Here is a 23800-nt window from a genome sequence, read left to right as displayed (position 1 = left end):
CCACTGGGTTAGAGCATCTGGGAAACACAGAGTATGCTGGTTGGATCCCTGGTCAGGGGCACATAGAGGAAGGATCAATCAATGTTCCTGTCTAACTGGCTGATTCGGATGTATAGCCATAAGACCTATAGGATGGGTGTCATTGTGGAGTTGACTGTTCCATACATTATCTTTTTTTTTATTATTTTATTTAGAAAATTAAATTCAATAGGGCAACATTGATCAATAAAAGTACATAGGTTTCAGGTTAACATCTTTATAGCATTGAACTGTTGTTGATTGTGTTGTGAGCCCATCACCCAAACATTTTCTTATTCTTTAAGTTTTATGGAAAGAACTATAATTTGCTAAAAATTATTGAATGTCGCCTGACCAGGCGGTGGCGCAGTGGATAAAGCGTCAGACTGGGATGCGAAAGAGCCAGGTTCAAGACCCCAAGGTCGCCAGCTTAAGCGCAGGCTCATCTGGTTTGAGCAAAAGCTCACCGGCTTGAGCCCAAGGTCCCTGGCTCGAGCAAGGGGTTTCTCGGTCTGCTGAAGGCCCGCGGTCAAGGCACATATGAGAAAGCAATCAATGAACAACTAAGGTGTTGCAACGCGCAACAAAAAACTAATGATTGATGCTTCTCATCTCTCCATTCCTGTCTGTCTGTCCCTGTCTATCCCTCTCTCTGACTCTCTCTCTGTCTCAAAAAAAAAAAAAAATTATTGACTGTCTATAATGTGTGAGACACTGTTAGGTATAAAGAAGGGAAGACAATATTATTCCTATTTAAAAGATTTATAGTGTGCAGACTGCACTTTCTTCATCTTAGAGATGGGGAGGTCACAAATATCTAAGCTAGGTTTTAAGTGGAGAACAATTCAACTTGAAGCACATGCATCTGATGGTGCCTTTGGACTTCTTCCAGATGGGACTATCTAGTGAACAATTAGATACAAGGTTCAGAACCCCAAAGGGAGGACTGTAGATATAGATAACACTGGGGATCAAAATTTTTGTTGCATCCACAAAAACACTTATTCTTACCTAATTCGAGTGTGCTGATCTCAAATCTGACATTAGTTTTTCTCTGTAAGCTACAGTCTCTTTGCAGTTCAAGATTTTAGGTTTTCATCTTATAGTAAAAATTTTTTTTTTTAATTTTTATTTATTTATTTATTTTTTACAGAGACAGAGAGTGAGTCAGAGAGAGGGACAGACAGGGACAGACAGACAGGAACGGAGAGAGATGAGAAGCATCAATCATTAGTTTTTCATTGCGCATTGCAACACCTTAGTTGTTCATTGATTGCTTTCTCACATGTACCTTGACCACAGGCCTTCAGCAGACTGAGTAACCCCTTGCTGAAGCCAGCGACCCTGGGTTCAAGCTGGTGGGCTTTTCCTCAAACCAGATGAGCCTGCACTCAAGCTGGCAACCTCGGGGTCTCGAACCTCAGTCCTCCGCATCCCAATCTGATGCTCTATCCACTGTGCCACCGCCTGATCAGGCTTATAGTAAAATTTTTAACATTTAGTTTAACATAATGAAGTTGATGTCTTCTTGGGCATCATCTTTGTGAAAATATAATAATTTATATAATGCAATAAATACACTAATACACTAAATGATATGATTGCATCAGAATTTTCTACAATTTCAAAATAAAACATATTAAAACACTTATTTTAATCATAAAATTTGCGCAAAACTTATTTAAATTCTATTCAGACAAAAATTTGTGTTTGTAGCTCTTGCATTTGTGTACTTGTTGAAGACGATCTCATTTGATGCTCCAGCAGTAGTCTGCTCATCACTAATAGCTCCAAGATTTTCAGGAAACTTATCAAGGTGACTGTTCAGGAAGTGAATCTTGATGCTCATGTTACAGCCAATGTCACAGAAAGCCAACAGCATCCTTTGAACCAGAAGTTCATAGTTTTCTGCTTATTTGTTGCCAAGGAAGTTCTTTGTAACTGCCACAAAAGACTGCCATGCTGCTTTCTCCTCCTTATTCATCTTCCTGGCAAATTCTTCGTCACATGTAAGGGTTTGAATTTGAGGTCCATCGAATACACCTGCTTTTATCTTCTCGAAACACAAGGCAGGAAAAGCAGAAATAATATGTTGAAAGCATTCACTTTCTCTATTCAAAGTACGAACAAATTGCTTCATTAAGCCAAGTTTGATGTGAAGTGGGGGAAAAATGATCCTGTCTCAATTAACTACAGGTTCATTCACAATATTTTGCATCCCTACTTCCAGAGCTTCACGTTTCGGCCACTCCTTCTGTGTCTAGTGTTTCTCCCGAGCTTGGCTGTCCCACAAACACAGAAAGCAAGGATACTTCGTGAAACCTCTCTGTTGTCCTATCAGGAAATTTATCACTTTAAGATCCACACAAATGATCCAGTTATGCTCCTCATACTTCAGAAAGTCGAGAACAATTTTTATGTCATTATAATCTTCTCGCAGATGAGTTGATTAACCAGTTGGAACCGCTGCATAAACATTACCGTTGTGTAGGAGAACACATTTCAGACTCTGTTTAGAGCTGTCAAGAAATAGCCGCCATTCTGTTGGACTGTAAGTGGTAACACCTAGCTGGCTGAGAAGACTACTGATATCATGACAGTAAACAAAGTGTTTGTCTTCGGGAAAAAAGTCCACAAAAATTTGTTCACACTTCCTGAAATGGGATGCTTTAGCTGACTGGTGAAGTACATTCTTTTCTTGAAGACTGGAGGCTAATAACTCGGCTGCTTTCTTTGAGGCCCAAATCTCTTACTAGGTCATTCAGTTCTGGTTGGCTAAACTGCTGAGGGGTTAATGAATGCTTGGCATCAGAAGAAGACCCTTCAGACTCTACAACCATTTATTTCCTCATGCATCTTATCAAAATACACTTGATCACCATATTCACTTTCTTTGTCCTTAGCAGGAATAAGACCATTGAAAACTGGAACCGGGAGTGTCTCAGAGTGTGGGATAGGTCATATTGCTGAAGGAATATTAGGATATGCGATCATATGCTGTTTTTTTCTTGCCGATGCCCTTTGTATGGATCAGACAGAAATAACAGTCACTGCTGTGGTCCTTAGGTTCACGCCAAACCATGGGAATACCAAAAGGCATTCCTTTGTGTTTTCCTTTTGTCCAGTCACCAAGCATTTTCTTACAATTATGACACACAATATGAGGAGCCCAATTCTTGTCTTGATCGCCAAGGGGAACTTGAAAATAGGCAATATAAGCATGTGTCACAAATGATGAAATATTGTGCCTTTGACGTTGAAGTGTGTAACAGCCACAAATATAACAGAAGGTGTCAGGACTGTTCTTACATTTACGCCTACTCAAAGAAGCCATGATTCAATCTTAAAACAAAATAAGAGGGTGTTTTTTTATCATATAATAATTTTTTACATTTAAAAATACAATTATGTAAAATAATGTTTGTAAAACATTAATTGCCTCGTGGTTATGTTCAATCCAAGAGTCGAAATTTAACTCCAATTTAAAAACCAATGCATACCATTAACTGTAAGAAAAGAAATTAAAATTGCATAAAAAGTAGAGTATGCACCAAAAAACAGATTTCAGATTTGGAATCAGCGATGCAGAAATATATAGAAACACTTCTAAAACCTCATGCAACAGAAAATGAAAAAAAAAAATTGTTCCCCAGTGTTATATAAGCTATGTATCAGTTTCTCCTTCAGCCTGCACTTTTTTTTTTTTTGTGTATTTTTCTGAAGCTGGAAATGGGGAGAGACAGTCAGACAGACTCCCGCATGCGCCTGACCGGGATCCACCTGGCACGCCCACCAGGGGGCGACGCTCTGCCCACCAGGGGGCAATGCTCTGCCCCTCCCCGGCATAGCTCTGCTGCGACCAGAGCCATCCCCAGCGCCCCGGCCATCTTTGCTCCAATGGAGCCTTGCTGCGGGAGGGGAAGAGAGAGACAGAGAGGAAGGAGAGGGGGAGGGGTGGAGAAGCAGATGGGCGCTTCTGTGTGCCCTGGCCGGGAATCGAACCTGGGATTTCTGCACAACAGGCCGACGCTCTACCACTGAGCCAACCGGCCAGGGCAATTTATTGCTTTTTATAGAGAGGAGAGAAAAAGGGGAAGGAGGAGCAAGAAGCATCAACTCATAGTAGTTCCTTCTTGTATGTGCTTTGATATGGCAATGTTCAAGTTTGACGCTTTATCCACTGCGCCACCACCAGGTCAGGCAAGAATACCATGCCCATCCTTACAAGAATGTGAGAGGGATGAAATAGAAGATAATTCAAACTCAAGTAAAAATAAGCCTGAGAATTCCCCATCAGATCTGGTGTTTTGTAGTTATAGTGCCAGATTTATAATTGAGGTCTTTTGGTAGCAACTAATAAAATCACATCTGACTTTAGCTTGAGCAAGAGAGGGAATGTATTGTAGAGAATCTGGTGTATCCCACAGTATCGAGGGAATGTTCTCAACCAATTTTTGGGAGACAGGAACCAGGAGAGACTGTTGTCCTATAGAGACATCTGTGCTGATGAAATGTTGTTTGCTCTGACCAGTATGGTAGCCATAAGCTACAAATGATATTAGGTGCCTGGACTGTAGCTAGAGCAACTGAGACACTAAATTTCTTATTTTATTTCCCAGAAATTCAAACAGCCACATGTGGCTCGTTTCCTATATTGTACAGTGCAGCTTCAAAGCTTTGCCATTAACGTGACTGAGCTGCAGTTAGTCTCAGCTCTGTCTCAGTTCAAAAGTGCAAATCTCTTGGGAGGAACATACAAATGATGCCGTTTGGGTGAGAGATTCACTCCTGGATCAATCAGCTATGACTAGGATCACCTAGTACAGAAATGGCTGCTGAGGGCTTGTCTTTGTTTCTGAGTCCATTCTTTCTCCACAAGGGAGTCATGATAAGATGAGGTCTGTGATAAGATGGAGTGGTGAATCATTTAGATGAGGCTGCAGTGTCAGAACATCCATGGCCTAAAGAACATAAGACGCTTATTTCTCTCTTGTGCAACTCTTATAAGGTGAGTGATTCAATTTGGTGGAGTCGCTGTGCTCCACAGTCACTCAGAGATATAGATTCTTTTGAGATCCTTGCTCTGTCATCTAGCATCTTTTTGCATAGTCAAGACAGTCACAGTGGCTTCCAGCCAGAGGAAAGAGGTAAAGGGATCTTGCCCCCAGTCTCAAGACCTGGGCTCAGAAATAACCCATTTCTGCTTAAGCTGCATGGGACAGAACTTAATCCCGTGGTCACATCTAACTGCAGGGAGGCTGGGAAATGTGCATTAGTAATGGCAATTAGTTTTTAGCACAAGTGGTTAGAATATACATACATACATATATACAATCATCTATCTCCTCACCAACTTGTGATATCCTTAAAGGCAGGAAATATATATGTAATAAAATCTTGAAATGAGTAGAGTATGTTCTCCAAATATATTCTGTTTCAAATGTTTTGGCTATCCTAGGCCCTATCATTCCTGTATGTATTTTAAAATCAGTTTGTCAATCTCTATAAAAAGTCTGCTGGAATTCTGGTTGGACTTGTACCAAATCTATGTATCAATGTGTTAACAAGTTGTCTTTCAATTAGTGAGCACTATATGTCTCTCATATTTAGGGTTTAATTTTTCCAGCACTGTTTTGTAGTTTGCATTGTAAAGGTGTTACCACTTTAGTTTAAAAAAAAGTCTTAAATTGTTTTTTAATGTTATTTTAAATATTTGAGTAAGTACACATTTATGTCTGTTTTTCCAACTTGTCTTACATTTCATTTGCCAAAGTGCACTGGGCTCCAATATTATATTGATAGAAACATCCGTATTTTTTCCTCAACTTAAAAAGAAAGTGGTTAGTTTTCCAGCATTAGATGTGATTTGGGCTATACGTTTTTCATACATGTCTTTACCGGGCTGAGAAGTTCCCTTTATTTCCAGTTTGCTGAGAATTGATTGTGATGTGCTTTGGTGTGATTTTGTGTTTTTCTAGCTTTGGGTTCACTGAGCTTTAGTGATGGGTTTTTAGTTTTCATCAAAATGAGTGGTAAGCAAGGTAGGTGGGCAGATCTAGTACACTCATGTGTGCCTAGTATGATTCAGTTTTGAATACACCTTTTTCATGTTTGACAAACTTTAAAAAAAATTTTTTTGAATTGATTTTAGAGGGAGACAGAAACATCAATCTGTTTGTGTATGTGCCCTGATTGGGGATTGAACCAGCAACCTCTGCACTTAGGATGAAGCTCTAACCAACCAAGCTACTCAGCCATGGCTTGCAAGCTTCTTTAGGAAGGCACTTTCCTGTTCTGTATGGTTTGGGCGATGAGCTGGTACCCTCTACTCCAAGACTGAGTCCATGACTCAGGACTGGTCCATCAGAACCCTTCCAATGACTTCTCTGTTGACTACACATCTGGATTAAACAGGAAGAATTTGACCCTGCCTACGCTCTCCCAGGAGTCTATGGAGCAAAGTGCAGAAAGACATGAAGAATGAATATGAGGAGACCAGACTGACCTGGAGAAAAAGCCCTGGAGGTACTGAGGCTTTGGGTCTAACCATGTGGAAATAGCTCTATACTTAACTTCTTAGTTTTGAGGGCCAATAAATTCTTTTGCATAAACTAACTTGAGATTTAAAAAAAATTTTTTTTTTTTTTTTCATTTTTCTGAAGCTGGAAACAGGGAGAGACAGTCAGACTCCCGCATGCGCCCGACCGGGATCCACCCAGCACGCCCACCAGGGGCGATGCTCTGCCCACCAGGGGGCGATGCTCTGCCCATCCTGGGCGTCGCCATGTTGTGACCAGAGCCACTCTAGCGCCTGAGGCAGAGGCCACAGAGCCATCCCCAGCGCCTGGGCCATCTTTGCTCCAATGGAGCCTTGGCTGCGGGAGGGGAAGAGAGAGACAGAGAGGAAAGCGTGGCGGAGGGGTGGAGAAGCAAATGGGCGCTTCTCCTGTGTGCCCTGGCCGGGAATCGAACCCGGGTCCTCCGCATGCTAGGCCGACGGAGATTTAAAATTTTTTTGCCATTTGCAATGGAGTCCACCCCAGGAATCCCAGGAATCTGGCATTTCTTCTGAGGGAAAAGGTGGGGGTATAATATTGTAGGTTTGCATTTTTAAAAGACCACTCTAACTTTAGTGTAGAAAAAGGAATGAGGGAGGGCTCAAGTTAGAGGCAGAAAAGACTACTGAGGGACTGCTTGTAGGCATCCAAGTGAAATAGGGTTAACTAATTAAGCCCTAAAAACCTGAGACAATTGGACAGATGGGGGGATATTAAGAAAATAGACTTGCCTGACCAGGTGGTGGTGCAGTGGATAGAGCGTCAGACTGGGATGTGGAGGACCAGGTTTAAGACCCCGAGGTCTCCAGCTTGAGCATGGGCTCATCTGGTTTGAGCAAAGCTCACCAGCTTGGACCCAAGGTCGCTGGCTCCAGCAAGGAGTTACTCAGTCTGCTGAAGGCCTGCGGTCAAGGCACATATGAGAAAGCAATCAATGAACAACTAAGATGTCGCAATGTATAACAAAAAATGATTGATGCTTCTCATCTCTCTGTGTTCCTGTCTGTCTGTCCCTGTCTATCCCTCTCTCTGACTCTCTGTCTGTAAAAAAAAAAAAAGAAAATAGACTTGCTTAGAAATTGCTAATTGATTGGATTTGGAGGTAGAATTTAAAGATGATACCCATATTTTGGATTTGTGTAACTAGATGAAAAAGACTGAGGTAGAAAATCAAGAGTGGGCAGAGGCAGAGAGAGAGGGAGGTCTGGTCACTTTCTGCCTGAGGCACTTGGAGGTCATCCCAGTGGAAATGTCCATCACACAGGTGGACACTCGTGTGGGCTGGAGATACGACAGGCCTGGCTCCCATGTGGTGAACTGATTAATCTTAAGAAAGAGTTCATTTTCTTGATGATAGGAGTTGCTAAAATGCAAAAAGCATAACTAAGAGTTTTAAAACAAATATTAATTTCAAACATACCATAAAGCAGAAGTAATGTTTATTTGATATGAAAGAGTAAAAATATTATTGTCACTGTTCCAATATTTGAAGCAGAACAAAACTGAATAAAAATAGATTACACTGGCTGTTATAAAATTTGAATTTAAAAAAGTCTTATATTTAGCTTCAATCTGCTTGTGAGGAAAACTTCCTGAGCAAAACAAAATTTGTTTAAATGATTTACTACAGGACTCAAAAATTAAAATTCTTAAAGGTTTTATTATTGAGACTTTAAATGAAAAAATTGATAGAAAATTGTGTGCTCTTTTAAGACCTATAGATTTAATGTTCCTAGTTCCCCATTTCCTCGATACGGCTGTATGATCATTGTAATTTTTTCTCTGATGAACAAGAGGAAAAGATGGAGGTGGGCAGTATTCTGTGGAAGAGAAAGAATATCCTGTGAATCCTGAGGTGAAGTTCATTATAAAACATAAAAGTGGAGGAAGTTTATGTGATTAGCAGAGTGGTTCAATGAACACGTCACTAGGAGATATGTTGTAACTAAAAAAATGTTGAACATACATCACACGCCTTTCAGGGTCAATATCCACACCTTGCAGTTACTCAGAATAGGTTTTTCTCTTTTTCCTAACCATCTTGCCACACTAGCACGCTCTACCTAAAATATAAATATGTAACCATCAAGGCCTTCACTGACTCTTCACTGTGTTCTACTCAGTCTTCATTGCCTATATATACACTTACTAGTCACTATAAAGAAATATGTTGAATGAACACCAAGTACAAAGCATACCGATGCCATGGATACAAGTGCTGGCACAATGCTACTACACGTTTACTCCATCGAGCACAGCGGAGGTAGAGCTCACTAATGTTTTATAAGGCTGTCCCGGTGAGTCTTATGAATGTCAAAGTTTTAGTTTTTTTTATTTTATTTTATTTATTCATTATAGAGAAGAGAGAGAGAGAGAGAGAGAGAGAGAAGGGGGGAGGAGCAGGAAGCATCAACTCCCATATGTGCCTTGACCAGGCAAGCCCAGGGTTTTGAACCGGCAACCTCAGTGTTTCCAGGTTGACGTTTTATCCACTGCGCCACGACAGGTCAGGCAAATGTCAAAGATTTAGAAACACCATTCCAGAGGACTCAAAGGGAGGGGACCTAATTTCCTTTCTCTTAGGGATCTTATCCTACCCAAAGGATATTGAAAACATCCTCTGGGCAGCTGGAATTCTTACAGCCTCTCAAAGGGTGCTATATGAATGGAAGGGACAGTATTCAGATTCCTGGCTCCTCAGCACCATTTAGCCATGCTAGCCTGTCGCCCTTTGGAAAGAAGTACTGTAGCTTCAATATTGTGAGTTGAGTCTATTTAACATATACATTAATGTGGTTGTGTGTAAATGTACTTAAAACTATATAGTTACATTTTATAAGTATGGTATATTGTTATATGTAAGTATATATTATATAGTTAATATATATTTACATATGATATATAATTATGTTTTATATATTATAAAAGAGTAATATAAATATGACATTGTTATACAAGTATATACGATATATAGTTAACAGTGTATTATATAAAAATCTTGATGTATATTAGGCAGAACTAGAGTTATGACTGAACTAATATTTAAGCAAGACTTTCATTTTAAATAGACATGACAGAATTTTAAATTTACAGAATTAACAAAGTATAACATGTATTCATTTTTCATATTAAAAAAAAGAAACAATTGGAAATCTGAAAACTATGAGAGGTACTTGTGCCTAATAAATGATATTCTGACATTCTATTTAAATATTATAAATTAAATATTATAGGAGCGAGATAGTTAAATTTTAAGAGAATAAATATGAAAAGGGCCTGACCTGTGGTGGCGCAGTGGATAAAGCATCGACCTGGAAATGCTGAGGTCGCCGGTTTGAAACCCTGGGCTTGCCTGGTCAAGGCACATATGGGAGTTGATGCTTCCAGCTCCTCCCCCCTTCTCTCTCTCTCTCTCTCTCTCTCTCTGTCTCTCCTTCTCCTCTCTAAAATGAATAAAAAATTTAAAAAATAAAAAAATAAAAAAAATAAAATAGTATCCAGCAATTTTAGTTGTTAAAAAAAAAAAAAAATGAAAAGGGCAACCCATGGTCTCAGGAAAATAAATAGAAGTACAAGGAAAAATACTTACACAATGTATTTTAAAAATTATGAAACACGCATTCTTTACAACAGACAGAAGGGACTTACTCTCGGTAGCATCACAATGAGAGGAAAGGAGTCCATATTCTTAACTTATTGCCAGTCCTGGTCATTCTCACTCTCTCCCCTTCCCTCGTCGTTGCCAGGACTGTAAGCACACGGTCTAGTTACTTAAATTTTCTTAAAGTCTAAAAACTACATTACTAACAATTTCGCTTTACATATTGTGTGTCTTGGGTAGAACTCATGGGTTGTAGTTACAGAGGGGGGAGGGAGGAGGAGGAATCAGGCCAGGAGCTTGATCCACAAGCTGGCTGTACCCTGTACCCGGTAATGCAGGGTTCTCAGACTGGACGTGCACCAGCATGCCCTAGGGGGCTTGGCGAGACAACAGGGCTGGGCCTCAGCCCAAACTATCGGTTCAGGTTTGGGAATAGGCTCAAACACCTGAAATTGTAACTAATTCCCAGATGGTAGTGATGTACCTGGTGCGCACACTCTGAGAAGCATTGCTTTAACAAAATCAGTAGTCACAAGGCCAAAGAACTAGGTAGACACTAGGAAGAACAGTATCTCTCGCAGCGGTCGTCAAACTTTTTATAAAAACCGCCCACTTTGGCAGTGCTGGTAGACCTGGTCCCTACCGCCCACTAGTGGGCGTTCCAGCTTTCATGATGGGCCAATCGTGGCGCTGTTTGGTTGCACGGTAGGGACCAGGTTGACCAGCACTGCAAAAGTGGGCGGTTTTTATAAAAAGTTTGACGACCCCTGCAAGTTAGGACATAGAACATTAGTTACAAGTTTATCATCTGCTCAAAAAACAAGCAGGTACATATGTAACTGACAAAATTAGTAGTTGGTGGAAATTTCTTTCTAAGGATAAATTTAACACCTAAAAAACTTTCAAACAGAGACAGTGCTTGTTTGTGTCTTTAAGGACTGTTCGAGTCCAGTATTTTGGGAATGACCTGCTCAGCTAGCCTATTTCAATTCCAGTATCAGTATCTTTGGACTAACTTGAAAATGAATATTGAAAATTCAAAATTTCTACCTGTGGTAATTCAAAATAAGAGTTTATAAAAACTTCTTGTTCTTGTGTTAGTAACAGCATAAAAAATCTTATCTCAGTTGTTTTTAAAACTGATTATAAAACAAAGTAGTAGTAAAAAGAATTTATCTGGCAAATACATTGTTTGTAAGTACTAGGCACCTATTAAAAACACAATTCTATTAACATTGCTTTTAATTTCTTAGATATACAGCACTTGATATCTGGACTCAGCTAAGATTTTATTTTACAGATCAAAATACACGGATAAAAATACATTACAACAATTAATGAAGCCGTTCTAATTTGGCCTGAAGAGATTTAAAATTCCCTGTGATGGCTTGCACTGCGAGTGAAGAGCTCATAGACTGTAGCTCAACCAGATAACCACAAACAGCATCCAGGCAGAGATTTGTGAATCTTCTCCTGGAAAAGACAAGACACGAGATCAACTGTCTAGACATTCACAAACATTCGTTCCTACAGGACGTCCCTACAGCTTCCGCTAATCTTGCGTATATTCCCAGAGAAGAGCAAGGATCATGTGCTTAAATAAATGGCAAATCAATGAAAGCAGAGAAGGAAACCCGGGGGCAGGTGGATTACCACGCAACCACCAATTTTCTTTTGAAGATTATTATGATGAAGAGACAGTAAAGGACGATTCTTTAAATTGATGTTAAATTATTTACATTCTTCTGGTCTTTTCAAACAAACATATCTTGAATTGGCCAATATCATCACAAAGTCCTAATTAAACTGTCCTTAGTCACTAATTCATAGCAGGAGTTTAGAAGTAATTCATAAATTATATCCTTTTAGTTGTAGAAAGAATTCGGGATAAGGATTGAAAAACGGAAAAAATCCTACTCTTCATACATGCCAATCAACAGCATTCAATAGTTACTGCTGACATAAAAACGAGCCCAAATCTCTTATACTTCTTTATAATCTCGATAGCTTTCCTCATTCTCTCCAAATTTGTTATCTAGATATTTATTAGAAACATTTAAAAGCTTCTGCTGTAATGCAATATCTAATTCATATTTACCTCTCACAATTTAAAACCTGGCTAGGATTCTCAACATATCTTGTTAATAGTACATGTAAACAATCCAAAAGGTGCAGTGGCTTCTTCATTCTGTTCCAGAATGGATCCTATAAAGAAAATACACATTGTGAGTTATAAGGAAACTGTCAACTGATTTCTCAACCATTTATGGTAGTTAAAATAGCCATCAGATTACAAGGCAAAATTTACTAATATCAAAACAAGTATTTAATATTATGGGGTTACTAAGATCCCTACCTGGTTATGATTAATATGTGAGTAGCACTGAGAACTGCACTGTGATGTTATTTATAAGGAATATTTGACACCAATCTACTTTATCGAGCATGTACATCTCTTGTTTAGGAACCAGAGGTAAGAGAAATAGCCCATCTCTTCTTATCTCCTTTGATATCACTCTTACTTCGAACCTATGTAAACTGTGTCTGTTTTAAATAAGAGATTAATTTTATAGTCAAAGAATTAGGGACAGAGAGAGAGAGTCAGATAGAGGGATAGATAGGGACAGACAGACAGGAACGGAGAGAGATGAGAAGCATCAATCATCAGTTTTTCATTGTGGCACTTTAGTTGTTCATTGATAGCTTTTTCATATGTGCCTTGACTGTGGGGGTGGAGCAGACTGAGTGACCCCTTGTTCAAGCCAGCGACCTTGGGTCCAAGCTGGTGAGCTTTTTTGCTCAAACCAGATGAGCCTGCGCTCAAGCTGGCAACCTCAGGGTCTCGAACCTGGGTCCTCTGCATCCCAGTCCGATCCTCTATCTACTGCGCCACTGCCTGGTCAGGCTATATATAGTCAAAGAATCTTAATCCTAGTTCTGGCTTTACCTGTTACTAGCCATGTGACTTGAGCAGGTTATTTAACATACTTGCCCTTGGTCAGATGGAGTAGAAGAGGGGATGCTACTACTTGCTCGTTGTGAGGCTTAAATGAGAGACACAAGCACCTTCTAAATCACGATGTGTGTTTTAATAATGCCACTTTAAAAGACACAATCTAGTTCAGGGGTAGTCAACCTTTTCATACCTACCACCCACTTTTGTATCTCTGTTAGTAGTAAAATTTTCTAACCACAGTAATGGTGATTTATAAAGTAGGGAAGTAACTTTACTTTATAAAATTTATAAAGCAGAGTTACAGCAAGTTAAAGCATATAATAATAATTACTTACCAAGTACTTTATGTCAAATTTTCGCTAAATTTGGCGGAATAAACCTTTATAAAACAACTTACTATAGTTAAATCTATCTTTTTATTTATACTTTGCATACATAGAAATTACATTAGTTAATTGAATTATTAGTGGGATCCCTGAGGCTGATGCTGGGAAACTAAATATTAAATATCCGGTTCAATTTTTGGGAGGAACAAACGAAAGTCTCCCCTTTTGGAAACAATCAGGCAGTTTCTTTCTTTCATCATAATATGATTAACTGCTAAATCCTGATTCCACAAGATATGAGGTAGGGAAAGGGATCAATAAACTGAATACCATTTTCCACATATTTGGATACAAGACCGGCATTTTTAAATTTTGCCATAGGTTTTCATATCCACCACTGTTGAATTTGTTTACTTTCTTCATCATATCTAATTTCTAACAGTTCTTCTTGGCAAGTTGTATCAGCCTCTTCAATATCTGCAGTAAAAGGATTTTTCATCCAGTCATATACCTTCAATTTCAAAATATCTTCAAGTCGTTTTTCCATGTCCAATTTAAGTTCATTGAGGAGGCTACTGAATCTGTCAATATCCTCTGGAGTTACATCATCTTTTATAGATAATAATTGAGGAAACTGACGAAATTCTCTCTTCAATAGATTATGACGAAGTAGTTCAAGTTTGTCAATAAATAATAGCACAATACTTTGGCAACTTATAAGTGTTTTATTAGCTCCTTGAAGCTGCAAATTGACATCGTTAAATCTCTTGAAAATATCTGCCAAGTAAAAGGCATCATTCTTTACTGTTTTTAACTGTTGACACAGATTGGTCTCATTATTACTTTCAAAAAATTGTATGACACTATCATATAATGCTACAAATCTAGCCAAAGATGTACCCTTTGATAGCCACCAAACTTCTGTGTGCAAAAGTAACTTAATAAAATCTTCATTATTGTCCTGCCAAAGCTGCCAAAACATTCTATCATTCTTTGCATTGGATTTGATCTTGTTTATGGCTTGAATTACTATAGTTAATGATGGAGACTTGTACTTAGATGTTTTCCTACAAGATGTTGTCTGTGCACCACACAATGAATACATAAAACATTTGGCACTTCCTGCTTCAAATAAGCAACAAATCCACGATAGTGACCTCCCATTGATGGTGCTCCATCAGTAGCGCATGCAACAATATTATTCAAAGGAATATTATTTTTTATAAAGTATGTTCTCACAGTATTAAATATAATCCTTTTGTATCTGTGATTAGATTTATTGCAAATAGCATTTCTTCTCGTAATATATTGTTTTCATCAAAATAGCGTACATATACCATCAATAAAGCATCATTATCTGCAATGATAGATTTGTCCAATTGCATGGAAAATGAAGAGTTTTGGAGAATAATTATGTTTGTTTTCAACATTAACTGCCATTTCATCAATTCATCGCTTTACTGTGCTATCGCTTAGGGGCAACGTTTTTAAAATTTGAGGTATATACTGTTGAGATAAATTCTTTTACAGAGGGTATTATTAGTTTCTCCAATATTATAGCTTTTACCACTTTTTGCAATTATTTGTGAAATGCAGTAAGTGGCAATTAATCCATCTTCGTTCGTTGTATGTTGTTTCTTAAATGATGCAACGATAGTTAAACGATTTTGAAATTTTTTATATATTTCCTGAAAATATTCAATGGGCTTGTCCTTGTCATTTGGACGCTTTGTAGAAAGATGTTCTTGCAATTGACTTGGCTTCATTACCTCATTGAATAATGTTTTATGGCACAATAAACACATTGGATGTTGTTTATTTGCAACAGATTCTATGAAACCCATCTTCAGATACTCTGGCGAATAGCCACATGTGCATTTTTTTTGAGACATGGGCTCACGATATTTCACAATATTTTATTTGAAGCTGTAAGCACGTGCTTGCTCTCAGAAATCTAACTACATACTGACTTTAGTTTTGATTACATAACGATTTAGCTTCACTTACATAACGTGAACAAAACTTATGAGCTTGAAATCTGTTGCGTAATTGCGACGTTACAAGTGTCGTAGTTGAGTTTGTCGAGACGAGACTAAGTTAGTATCCGTAGTTGTGCGTTTTATAAAATTTTATGCAGCGGGTATTGGCCAATGGCATCACTTCTTTGCGATTGGGGTGAAGTAGCAAGACATCAGCTAGTTTTGGCAGTCCAAGGGGGGGGTTCCTAGAATGTCACCCTATTACCCTAAAATCCGGGAATTGAGACGAAAATATGAGTTAATTGGTGTCTTCATTGCCTGGCAGTTTCTGTCATAGAAAGAAGCGTCGAATCATGGAATTCTTTGTCTACGGGGTAATAAAACGACAAACTGCTAGTTTTGGGGCGACAAGAGCAGTCATAAACTGCCCGCCAGATCAGGCGGCGGGTGTAGACCCCGGGGTCAGGTACCTGGTCGCTCGCGGATGCGGGCCAGCTGGTCGCGAAAGAGGTCGGGTGCGGTCCCAATACAAATGCCCTGTTAACAGAGTCTGACCGCTGTCCTGATCTTGACTGGTCAACAGTTAGTCGATTAGTATGTAATCACGGCGCTGTTTGGTTGCTCCACTACTGCCTACCATGAAAGCTGGAACACACACTAGTGGGTAGTAGGGACCAGGTTGACTACCACTGATCTAGTTCAACAAGGTTTTATTTGGATCTCTTATCGAAGGATAAAAATTACAATGTATACTAATAATAGTGCTTTTCAACTGGTGCAATGTAAGAATTTTTAAAACATGCAATACTGAACTATTTCGTCAAGGGCACAGACCTCGTTCCCCTTAGACTATCAAATTGGCAACAGCCAACACAATAGCTATCTGGTGTGAATGCCCCATCTTGAACCATAAATACATGTCATAGAACAGGGTTGCATCTTACTAGTCATGTTGCATAATAAGGTTGTGTCTGATTGGTTAATTCTTGGTACAAGTATAGGCTCCTGATTTTTTTTTTTAATTTTATTTATTTATTTTTTACAGAGACAGAGAGTGAGTCAGAGAGAAGGATAGACAGGGACAGACAGACAGGAACGGAGAGAGATGAGAAGCATCAATCATTAGTTTTTCATTGTGCTTTGCAACACCTTAGTTGTTCATTGATTACTTTCTCATATGTGCCTTGACCGCGGGCCTTCAGCAGACCGAGCAACCCCTTGCTGGAGCCAGCGACCTTGGGTCCAAGCTGGTGAGCTTTTGCTCAAACCAGATGAGCCCGCAGTCAAGCTGGTGACCTTGGGGTCTCGAACCTGGGTCCTTCCGCATCCCAGTTCGATGCTCTATCCACTGTGCCTCCGCCTGGTCAGGCAACTCTCCTAATTTTTTTAAAAGTCACTTTGAACCAAAAGGGTAATTACTACATATATATATATATATGTATTTTTTTTTTTGATAAATCAATCAAAACTATACCTATGTTTTTGGTCAGATCAGCAAAATATATATATTTTTTTATGAGAATTTTTAAAAAAATTTATTTTATTTATTCATTTTTATTATTAGAGAAAGAAGAGAGAGAGAGAGGAAAGAGATAGAACAGAGGAGGATCAGGAAGCATCAACTCCCATATGTGCCTTGACCAGGCAAGCCCAGGGTTTTGAACCAGCGACCTCAGGGTTCCAGGTCGACGCTTTAACCACTGCGCCACCACAGGTCAGGCAAAAAAAATATTTTTTGATGTGTCACAGAATTTTAGTAATTAGTTTATGTGTGACACAAGATGGAAAAGGCTGAAAATCTCTGGTCTAATAAGGTTCCATATAGTGAGAAAGATCATTGCCATTTTAGATGAGGTCACAGTTAATACTGTTATTTTATTCTTCCAAAGTACACGATCATTCTTAATGTAATGCACTTAGCCTGTTCTAAGAGTAAAACATACATTGTGTTAACATTAAAAAGTAATATTTGACTTTATCATGATCTACAGCAAAGCCACTTTACAAAACAATATATTATTTTTATTTATTTTTTAGAGAGTAGAGTGTGAGAGAGGGAGAGAGAAGGGGGAGGAGCAGGAAGCATCAACTCCCATATGTGCCTTGACCAGACAAGTGCAGAGTTTTGAACCGGTGTCCTCAGCGTTCTAGGTCGATGCTTTATCCACTGTGCCACCACAGGTCAGGCTAAAGCCACTCTTATTATTGGTTTTAGAAGTTTGAATTATGATAATTTCCCACACTAAACCAATGAAGCAAACTGGTGATGTATTAGACAATAAGAGACATACAAATATGCAATCAGAATCTCCTCATATCTAGAAACAGCTACTGAACTTTAACTAAGTAAATAATTTTCTGTTAGTTGCTATTTTCCTTACCCGAGACTTGAACAAGTGATCATACACTTCCAGCAGTCTAGGTAACGGCACTCCAATTTCATTCATCGTCTGTATTACAAAACCCACATCCCAGTTCAAAGTACAAACTTGCTGCTCTAAGAACTGCACGATAAAATCTGGAGAAGGAAAAAAATGAGAAATTAAAACTGTTAACTCCCCCCCACTACCTTTATGGAGATATAATGGACATATAACAATGTGTAAAGTTAAGGTATGTAACATGATTTGATTCAAATATTCTGCAAAATACTTACTACATAGTAAGGTTAGTTAACAAATCCTTCACCTAACATAATTACTATTCTTTTCTGTTGTCTTTGTAGGATTGTTAACTGTGATAATAAAAAGTAGACCTTATTCATAAATGAGCACTTTATAAGAAGAAATACTTTAAAAATTATTTTCAAAAAACTTTACATAATAAAAATAACACATATATTAGAATCAGCCAATCTCTGGAGATGGAAAGCAGATCAGTGCAGCCTGGGGCCAAAGGAGTGGGGAGTGACTGCTCCCCGGTTTCTTTCTGGGGTGACGAAATGACCTACATGTAACGGTGATGGTTACAAAGCTCTGTGAGCATCTGAAATCATAAGCTATTAGGAAAAAACTGTATTTTGGTGAATTGGGAAAATACAGGAAGGTATAAGAAAACAGAGCACACTCACAAAGCCACTACTAGAAAGCACCCACTGATATTTCTTTAACATATTAATGTATTATATCCTCGATTTAACAACTTTTCAGGAAAGAAAGGCCCCTTGCATCCTGACTTCAGAAATATTAACTGTTTTGAAAATTTACCTTCTCCGGACTCTAAATTCTTTATTTTGATTGTTTTAATGTGCTAACCCACTTTCACTTTTACTACCTGTCACATCATGAATAAGATCCTAACAGTGACATTCACATTACTATTTATGATACTGAAGCCTGCGACTGAGCAACATGAACATCGTAGGAACAATGAGAGAGAGAGAGAGAGAGAGAGAGAGAGAGAGAGAGAGAGAGAGAGAGGCTGCTGTCCCAGTCTCCCTCTGCCCTGCAGTTCTCCTCACAAAGACTCGGCATAGGGAGTAAGAACTCCAGACACTCAACTCTTATTCTAGTTTGAACTCTCCATGGAGCCTGTTTGTCACTGAGACAGAAAAAGGAAAACCTCTTCTACCCTAAACTCTACTGACTCCAAATTAAAAATCCAAGTCAAAAGCAGAAATACCCTCAAAAGGCACTGTATAGAATGTGGTATATTTACTATTAAAATTGTGAGGTTTCATCTATTTATAAAACATATGTAAACACCAGCCATTTTTATTTTGTCTTTACAAATTTGTATACGACTACCAAAAATATCATCACTATGGTTGACACTATGCCAAGATAGGTATGTAAACTTGGAAAGTCAGTCAAAGAAAGTTCCATACCAAACTATTCATCAACAAATTCTGCTATTCTTTGGGGGTCTTCCTTTTTGAAGAAGTAGAATTAAACTGTTCAACTAAATAGCAACAAGGAAACAATTGCAGTCTAAAGATAACTGTTTTTCCATGTGGGTGAAGAACACCGCCCAGAGGAGCCCAGCCCGCACTGTGGCTGCGCGGACCTAGAGGGAAGAAGCGCGGTGTGCCGGCATAGATCTTGCCCAGGATGACGAGCTTCAGGCTGAGCGCGTGCATTCTGTCCGGGGAGCTCAGCGCCACACTCTCATTCAGTTCTGAAAGACAGAGGCTGTCATTAGAAACCCAAAGCATTTTTAATGTGAAGGGTTTAAACTGGCTAGTTTATTTTGTTTTGAGGAATGAAATACCCTAGAACAGGTACTCGTATTTTTTAATTTTTTTTTTTTTTTTTCTGAAGCTGGAAACGGGGAGAGACAGTCAGACAGACTCCTGCATGCGCCCGACCGGGATCCACCCGGCACGCCCACCAGGGGGCGATGCTCTGCCCCTCCGGGGCGTCGCTCTGCCATGACCAGAGCCACTCTAGCGCCTGGGGCAGAGGCCAAGGAGCCATCCCCAGCGCCTGGGCCATCTTTGCTCCAATGGAGCCTTGGCTGCGGGAGGGGAAGAGAGAGACAGAGAGGAAGGAGGGGGGGTGGAGAAGCAAATGGGCGCTTCTCCTATGTGCCCTGGCCGGGAATCGAACCCGGGTCCCCCACACGCCAGGCCGACGCTCTACCGCTGAGCCAACCGGCCAGGGCCGGTACTCATATTAATATAATGCACAGATTCTCCGTTTCCATTAGTTCCTGGTGTCCTATCTTGTCCTACCAGGGAGGTGGCCAGGAGATTCAGGGGGGAGGGTTTCGGTCTCCCTTAGTAAGCAGTGCACACCCCAAAGTGGGACTCTGCGAGGGTCCTCTCTATTATCCACTGGGCTCATTATCTAGAGATGTTTTCAACCACTGGTCCCCCCTGATGAGGGTGGTTAACTCTTTCACAGACTGGCATGAAATTTCTGACAGATGGGCAAGCAACTGAAAACCACGGCGAAGACCCCCCTCCACAGTATCCAGGTGCCTTCCACATACCCTCCACTGAGGCTGAGTCCTGGGTATACGAGCCACTAGCAGTCTGTGCTCCTCTATCAAGCACTAAATAATGTATGCTAAATACACCGACAAGTGGACGCTTACCTTTCTCTATGATATCTTGCCAAAGCGTCTGTACCAAGATAGGGTCTGAATAACCAGCACAGTGAATTATTGCAAGTTTACACTCTGCAAGTTTAAATGGGTCAGCAAATTCCCCGTAAAGCTGTGGGAGAAAATGTCAACATTATACATCCAGCCAGAGGCCAGTGTTCAGAAATTCATACTGAAACACTCCTTGAAAGTTAGAAACCAAAGATTTTGTGTAAAGCTCCTAAAATATTATATAAAAATGTGATGCAGCACAGCCGGCCGTAACTTTGAAATGGTAATAAACACACTCAAATATACGTCACTAAGTGTGCTTTTTTCCTGGGCTGAAAGGTGTCATAATGACTTCTTTTAGAATTAGTGTTGTCTGAAACAGGGTTTGAAGACTCATGGGAACACTGGCAAATCTCAAGGCGTGAATGTAAGGGGTACTGAGGCCATGCCCAAGAATAACCAAAGAAAGAACTGCTCAAAAGGGTACAGCAAGGCTTGCAGAGAAAAGCAAAAGGATTACTTTTTCAAGACAAGACACAAGGCAATAAAGTTACTGACAGAGGTTTAACCAGGCCCCATATGCTGCTGACTCTCGACAGTGACTGGCCCGGAAAGAAACTTAGCTGTTTCTGTGAGTCAGACCCCGGCCGGGATCTGCCAGCCCAGCGACAGGCTGCCAAGGACACCTGTCTTACCCTGTGGAAGCAGGTGAATCATTCCCATGAAAGAAAAAATCCAAATGAAACGAAGCCTATAGCTGTGCGGTGACTGCCTGACTGCTGCAGGGGCCGCACCTGCTATCTCATTACCTTAGTTATGTCCATGAGCTCAGAGTCCAGCTGAGAAACCGCATCCTGCACAGACGCATGGTGGGAATACTGCCTTTGCAGTGTCTCCTGTATCAAAAGTTGGATCCTAGCAACCTTGTTTTTGGACAGAAAAAAAAAATGAAGTTTTCATTTCATTATGAAGTCAGTGGCACTTAAAGAAATGAGTCCTAGGATGTGACTTTAAGTTTGTTAAATTAATGTTTTAATAAAGACTTCTGTTGACCAGGCGGTGGCACAGTGGATAGAGCGTCGGACTGGGATGCAGAGGACCCAGGTTCGAGACCCTGAGGTCACCAGCTTGAGCACAGGCTCATTTGGTTTGAGCAAAAAGCTCACTAGCTTGGACCCAAGGTTGCTGGCTCGAGCAAGGGGTTACTTGGTCTGCTGAAGGCCCGTAGTCAAGGCACATATGAGAAAGCAATCAATGAACAACTAAGGTGTTGCAACGCGCAACAAAAAACTAATGATTGATGCTTCTCATCTCTCTGTTCCTGTCTGTCTGTTCCTGTCTATCCATCTCTGACTCTCTTTCTCTGGTAAAAACAAACAAACAAACAAACAAACAAAAAAAAAACCAAAGACTTCTATCATAAAAGACTAGTAACTCTTTTTTTCACATCACGAAATTTCCCAGGAAACGTCCTGTGAGGGGTCTTTACTGCCCACCAACCCCATGGCAGACGGACGGCTGGACTCTCCCCCAGCCTCCACTGCAGGAGGCACGGACATAAAACTAAGTTCTCTGCAAAGGAACAAGAGTTAGTCAAGTATAACGCTTCCGAGTTGAGGTTTTTAAGAGTGATTGGGCGTCCCACATGCTTTTTTCCTTTTCTCCTTCTGACCGAGGAAAAAAATAAGCCCATAGGTAAGAGCAGAGCCAGGAAATAGAACTTGGGTCCCCAAACCAACCAAGTGGAAGAAAGCCATCTGCCGATCAGAAATGCCCATTCTGGCCTGACCTGTGGTGGTGCAGTGGATAAAGTGTCGACCTGGAAATGCTGAGGTCGCTGGTTCGAAACCCTGGGCTTGCCTGGTCAAGGCACATATGGGAGTTGATGCTTCCAGCTCCTCCCCACCTTCTCTCTCTCTGTCTCTTTCTCCTCTCTCTCTCCCTGTCTCTCTGTCTCTCTCTCTCCCTTTCTCTCTCCTCTCTAAAATGAATAAAAAAAAAAGCAAAATGTCATTAAGAAATGCCCATTCTGAATTTCTGTGACTGAGAAATAAGCTTCCGCACTGGGGCCATTACACGCAGTTGGGTGTCTTTAGTCCACTCGACTCCACATGATATAATCAGCTCCGTATTGGAATTGTTGGAAAAAACCTTTAGACATGCCACGGAGATAAGTTTTAAATTACAGCAATAACCTGAGACCCAAATGCTGTATCACTGAAATTTTTAAAGATTTATATCTAAATATGAAAATAAATGAAAAAATATAGGCAGAAGAGAGTAGTAGAATGAATAATACTGACTACTCTAGACCTATCATTTACCAGGGGAAGAAGGGAGAGTCGGAAACACGTGACTGTACTACTCAGTATGGACAAAGCTGAAGTATGTGCCTCACTTACTTCCATTTTTTCTTCCAATTCGTGAAGGAATTCACCATCCGCAGCCGTGGAAGAAATGGCCGTGGAGCTTTTGGCACTAAGGATGGCTCGAGCAATGTACTCCAATCGCTGCTGAAGAGAAATTTCTGTGCTGGGGGAAAAACACTTATTTTTATTGTGAAGAATTCTTAAGGTTCCTTCCAAGATACAAACACATCAATTATGATGTACTATTTTATACCAAATAGACATATAACTTAAAAAAAAATTATTAGAGGATTTCTAATTCAAAAAAAAATATCAACAGTTGAATACAACAAATAAAGAAATCCTTATATTTGTGTCCAACAATGTAACTACTTATTTTAAAACTTTAGTTCAGGATATTAAAACTTGCCCTGACCAGGCGGTGGCGCAGCGGATAGAGCGTTGGACTGGGATGTGGAAAGATCCAAGGTCGCCAGCTTGAGCGCGGGCTCATCTGGTTTGAGCAAAAAGCTCACCAGCTTGGACCCAAGGTTGCTGGCTCGAGTAAGGGGTTACTCTGCTGAAGGTCTGTGGTCAAGGCACATATGAGAAAGCAATCAATGAACAACTAAGGTGTCGCAATGAAAAACTGATAATTGATCCTTCTCATCTCTCTCCATTCCTGTCTGTCCCTATCTATCCCTCTCTCTGACTCTCTCTCTGTCCCTGTGGGGGGGAGGGGAAGATATTAAAACTTGGATTCTTGGCCCTGACCAGTTGGCTCAGTGGTAGAGCGTTGGCCTGGCGTGCAGGGGTCCCGGGTTCAATTCCCGGCCAGGGCACACAGGAGAAGCGCCCATCTGCTTCTCCACCCCTCCCCCTCTCCTTCCTCTTTGTCTCTCTCTTCCCCTCCTGCAGCGAGGCTCCATTGGAGCAGAGATGGCCCGGGCGCTGGGGATGGCTTCTTGGCCTCTGCCC

General features: G+C 40.2%; 1 protein-coding gene and 1 non-coding gene across 2 annotated transcripts in view; both read right to left on the bottom strand.

The window, feature by feature from the left end:
• Positions 1 to 3999: 3999 nt before the first annotated feature.
• TRNAN-GUU (transfer RNA asparagine (anticodon GUU)) lies at positions 4000 to 4075 on the bottom strand. Its single transcript has one exon. It is a non-coding gene; the product is annotated as a tRNA-Asn (tRNA).
• A 6070-nt stretch (positions 4076 to 10145) lies between these two features.
• Positions 10146 to 23800, bottom strand: part of NUP155 (nucleoporin 155) — a 64302-nt gene continuing 50647 nt past the window's right edge. The window contains exons 29-35 of the mRNA XM_066378882.1: positions 22877 to 23006; positions 21284 to 21397; positions 20475 to 20595; positions 19443 to 19553; positions 17819 to 17955; positions 12275 to 12381; positions 10146 to 11649 (exon numbers count right to left, since the gene is read on the bottom strand). Coding sequence (XP_066234979.1) covers positions 11511 to 11649; positions 12275 to 12381; positions 17819 to 17955; positions 19443 to 19553; positions 20475 to 20595; positions 21284 to 21397; positions 22877 to 23006 — 859 coding nt within the window. The 3' untranslated portion in view covers positions 10146 to 11510. The remainder of the gene's footprint in view (positions 11650 to 12274; positions 12382 to 17818; positions 17956 to 19442; positions 19554 to 20474; positions 20596 to 21283; positions 21398 to 22876; positions 23007 to 23800) is intronic.

This window comes from Saccopteryx leptura, chromosome 1 (assembly GCF_036850995.1).
Source record: "Saccopteryx leptura isolate mSacLep1 chromosome 1, mSacLep1_pri_phased_curated, whole genome shotgun sequence".
In the NCBI taxonomy this organism is placed as follows: Eukaryota; Metazoa; Chordata; class Mammalia; order Chiroptera; family Emballonuridae; genus Saccopteryx; species Saccopteryx leptura.
This window is presented reverse-complemented; position numbering and strand designations above follow the sequence as displayed.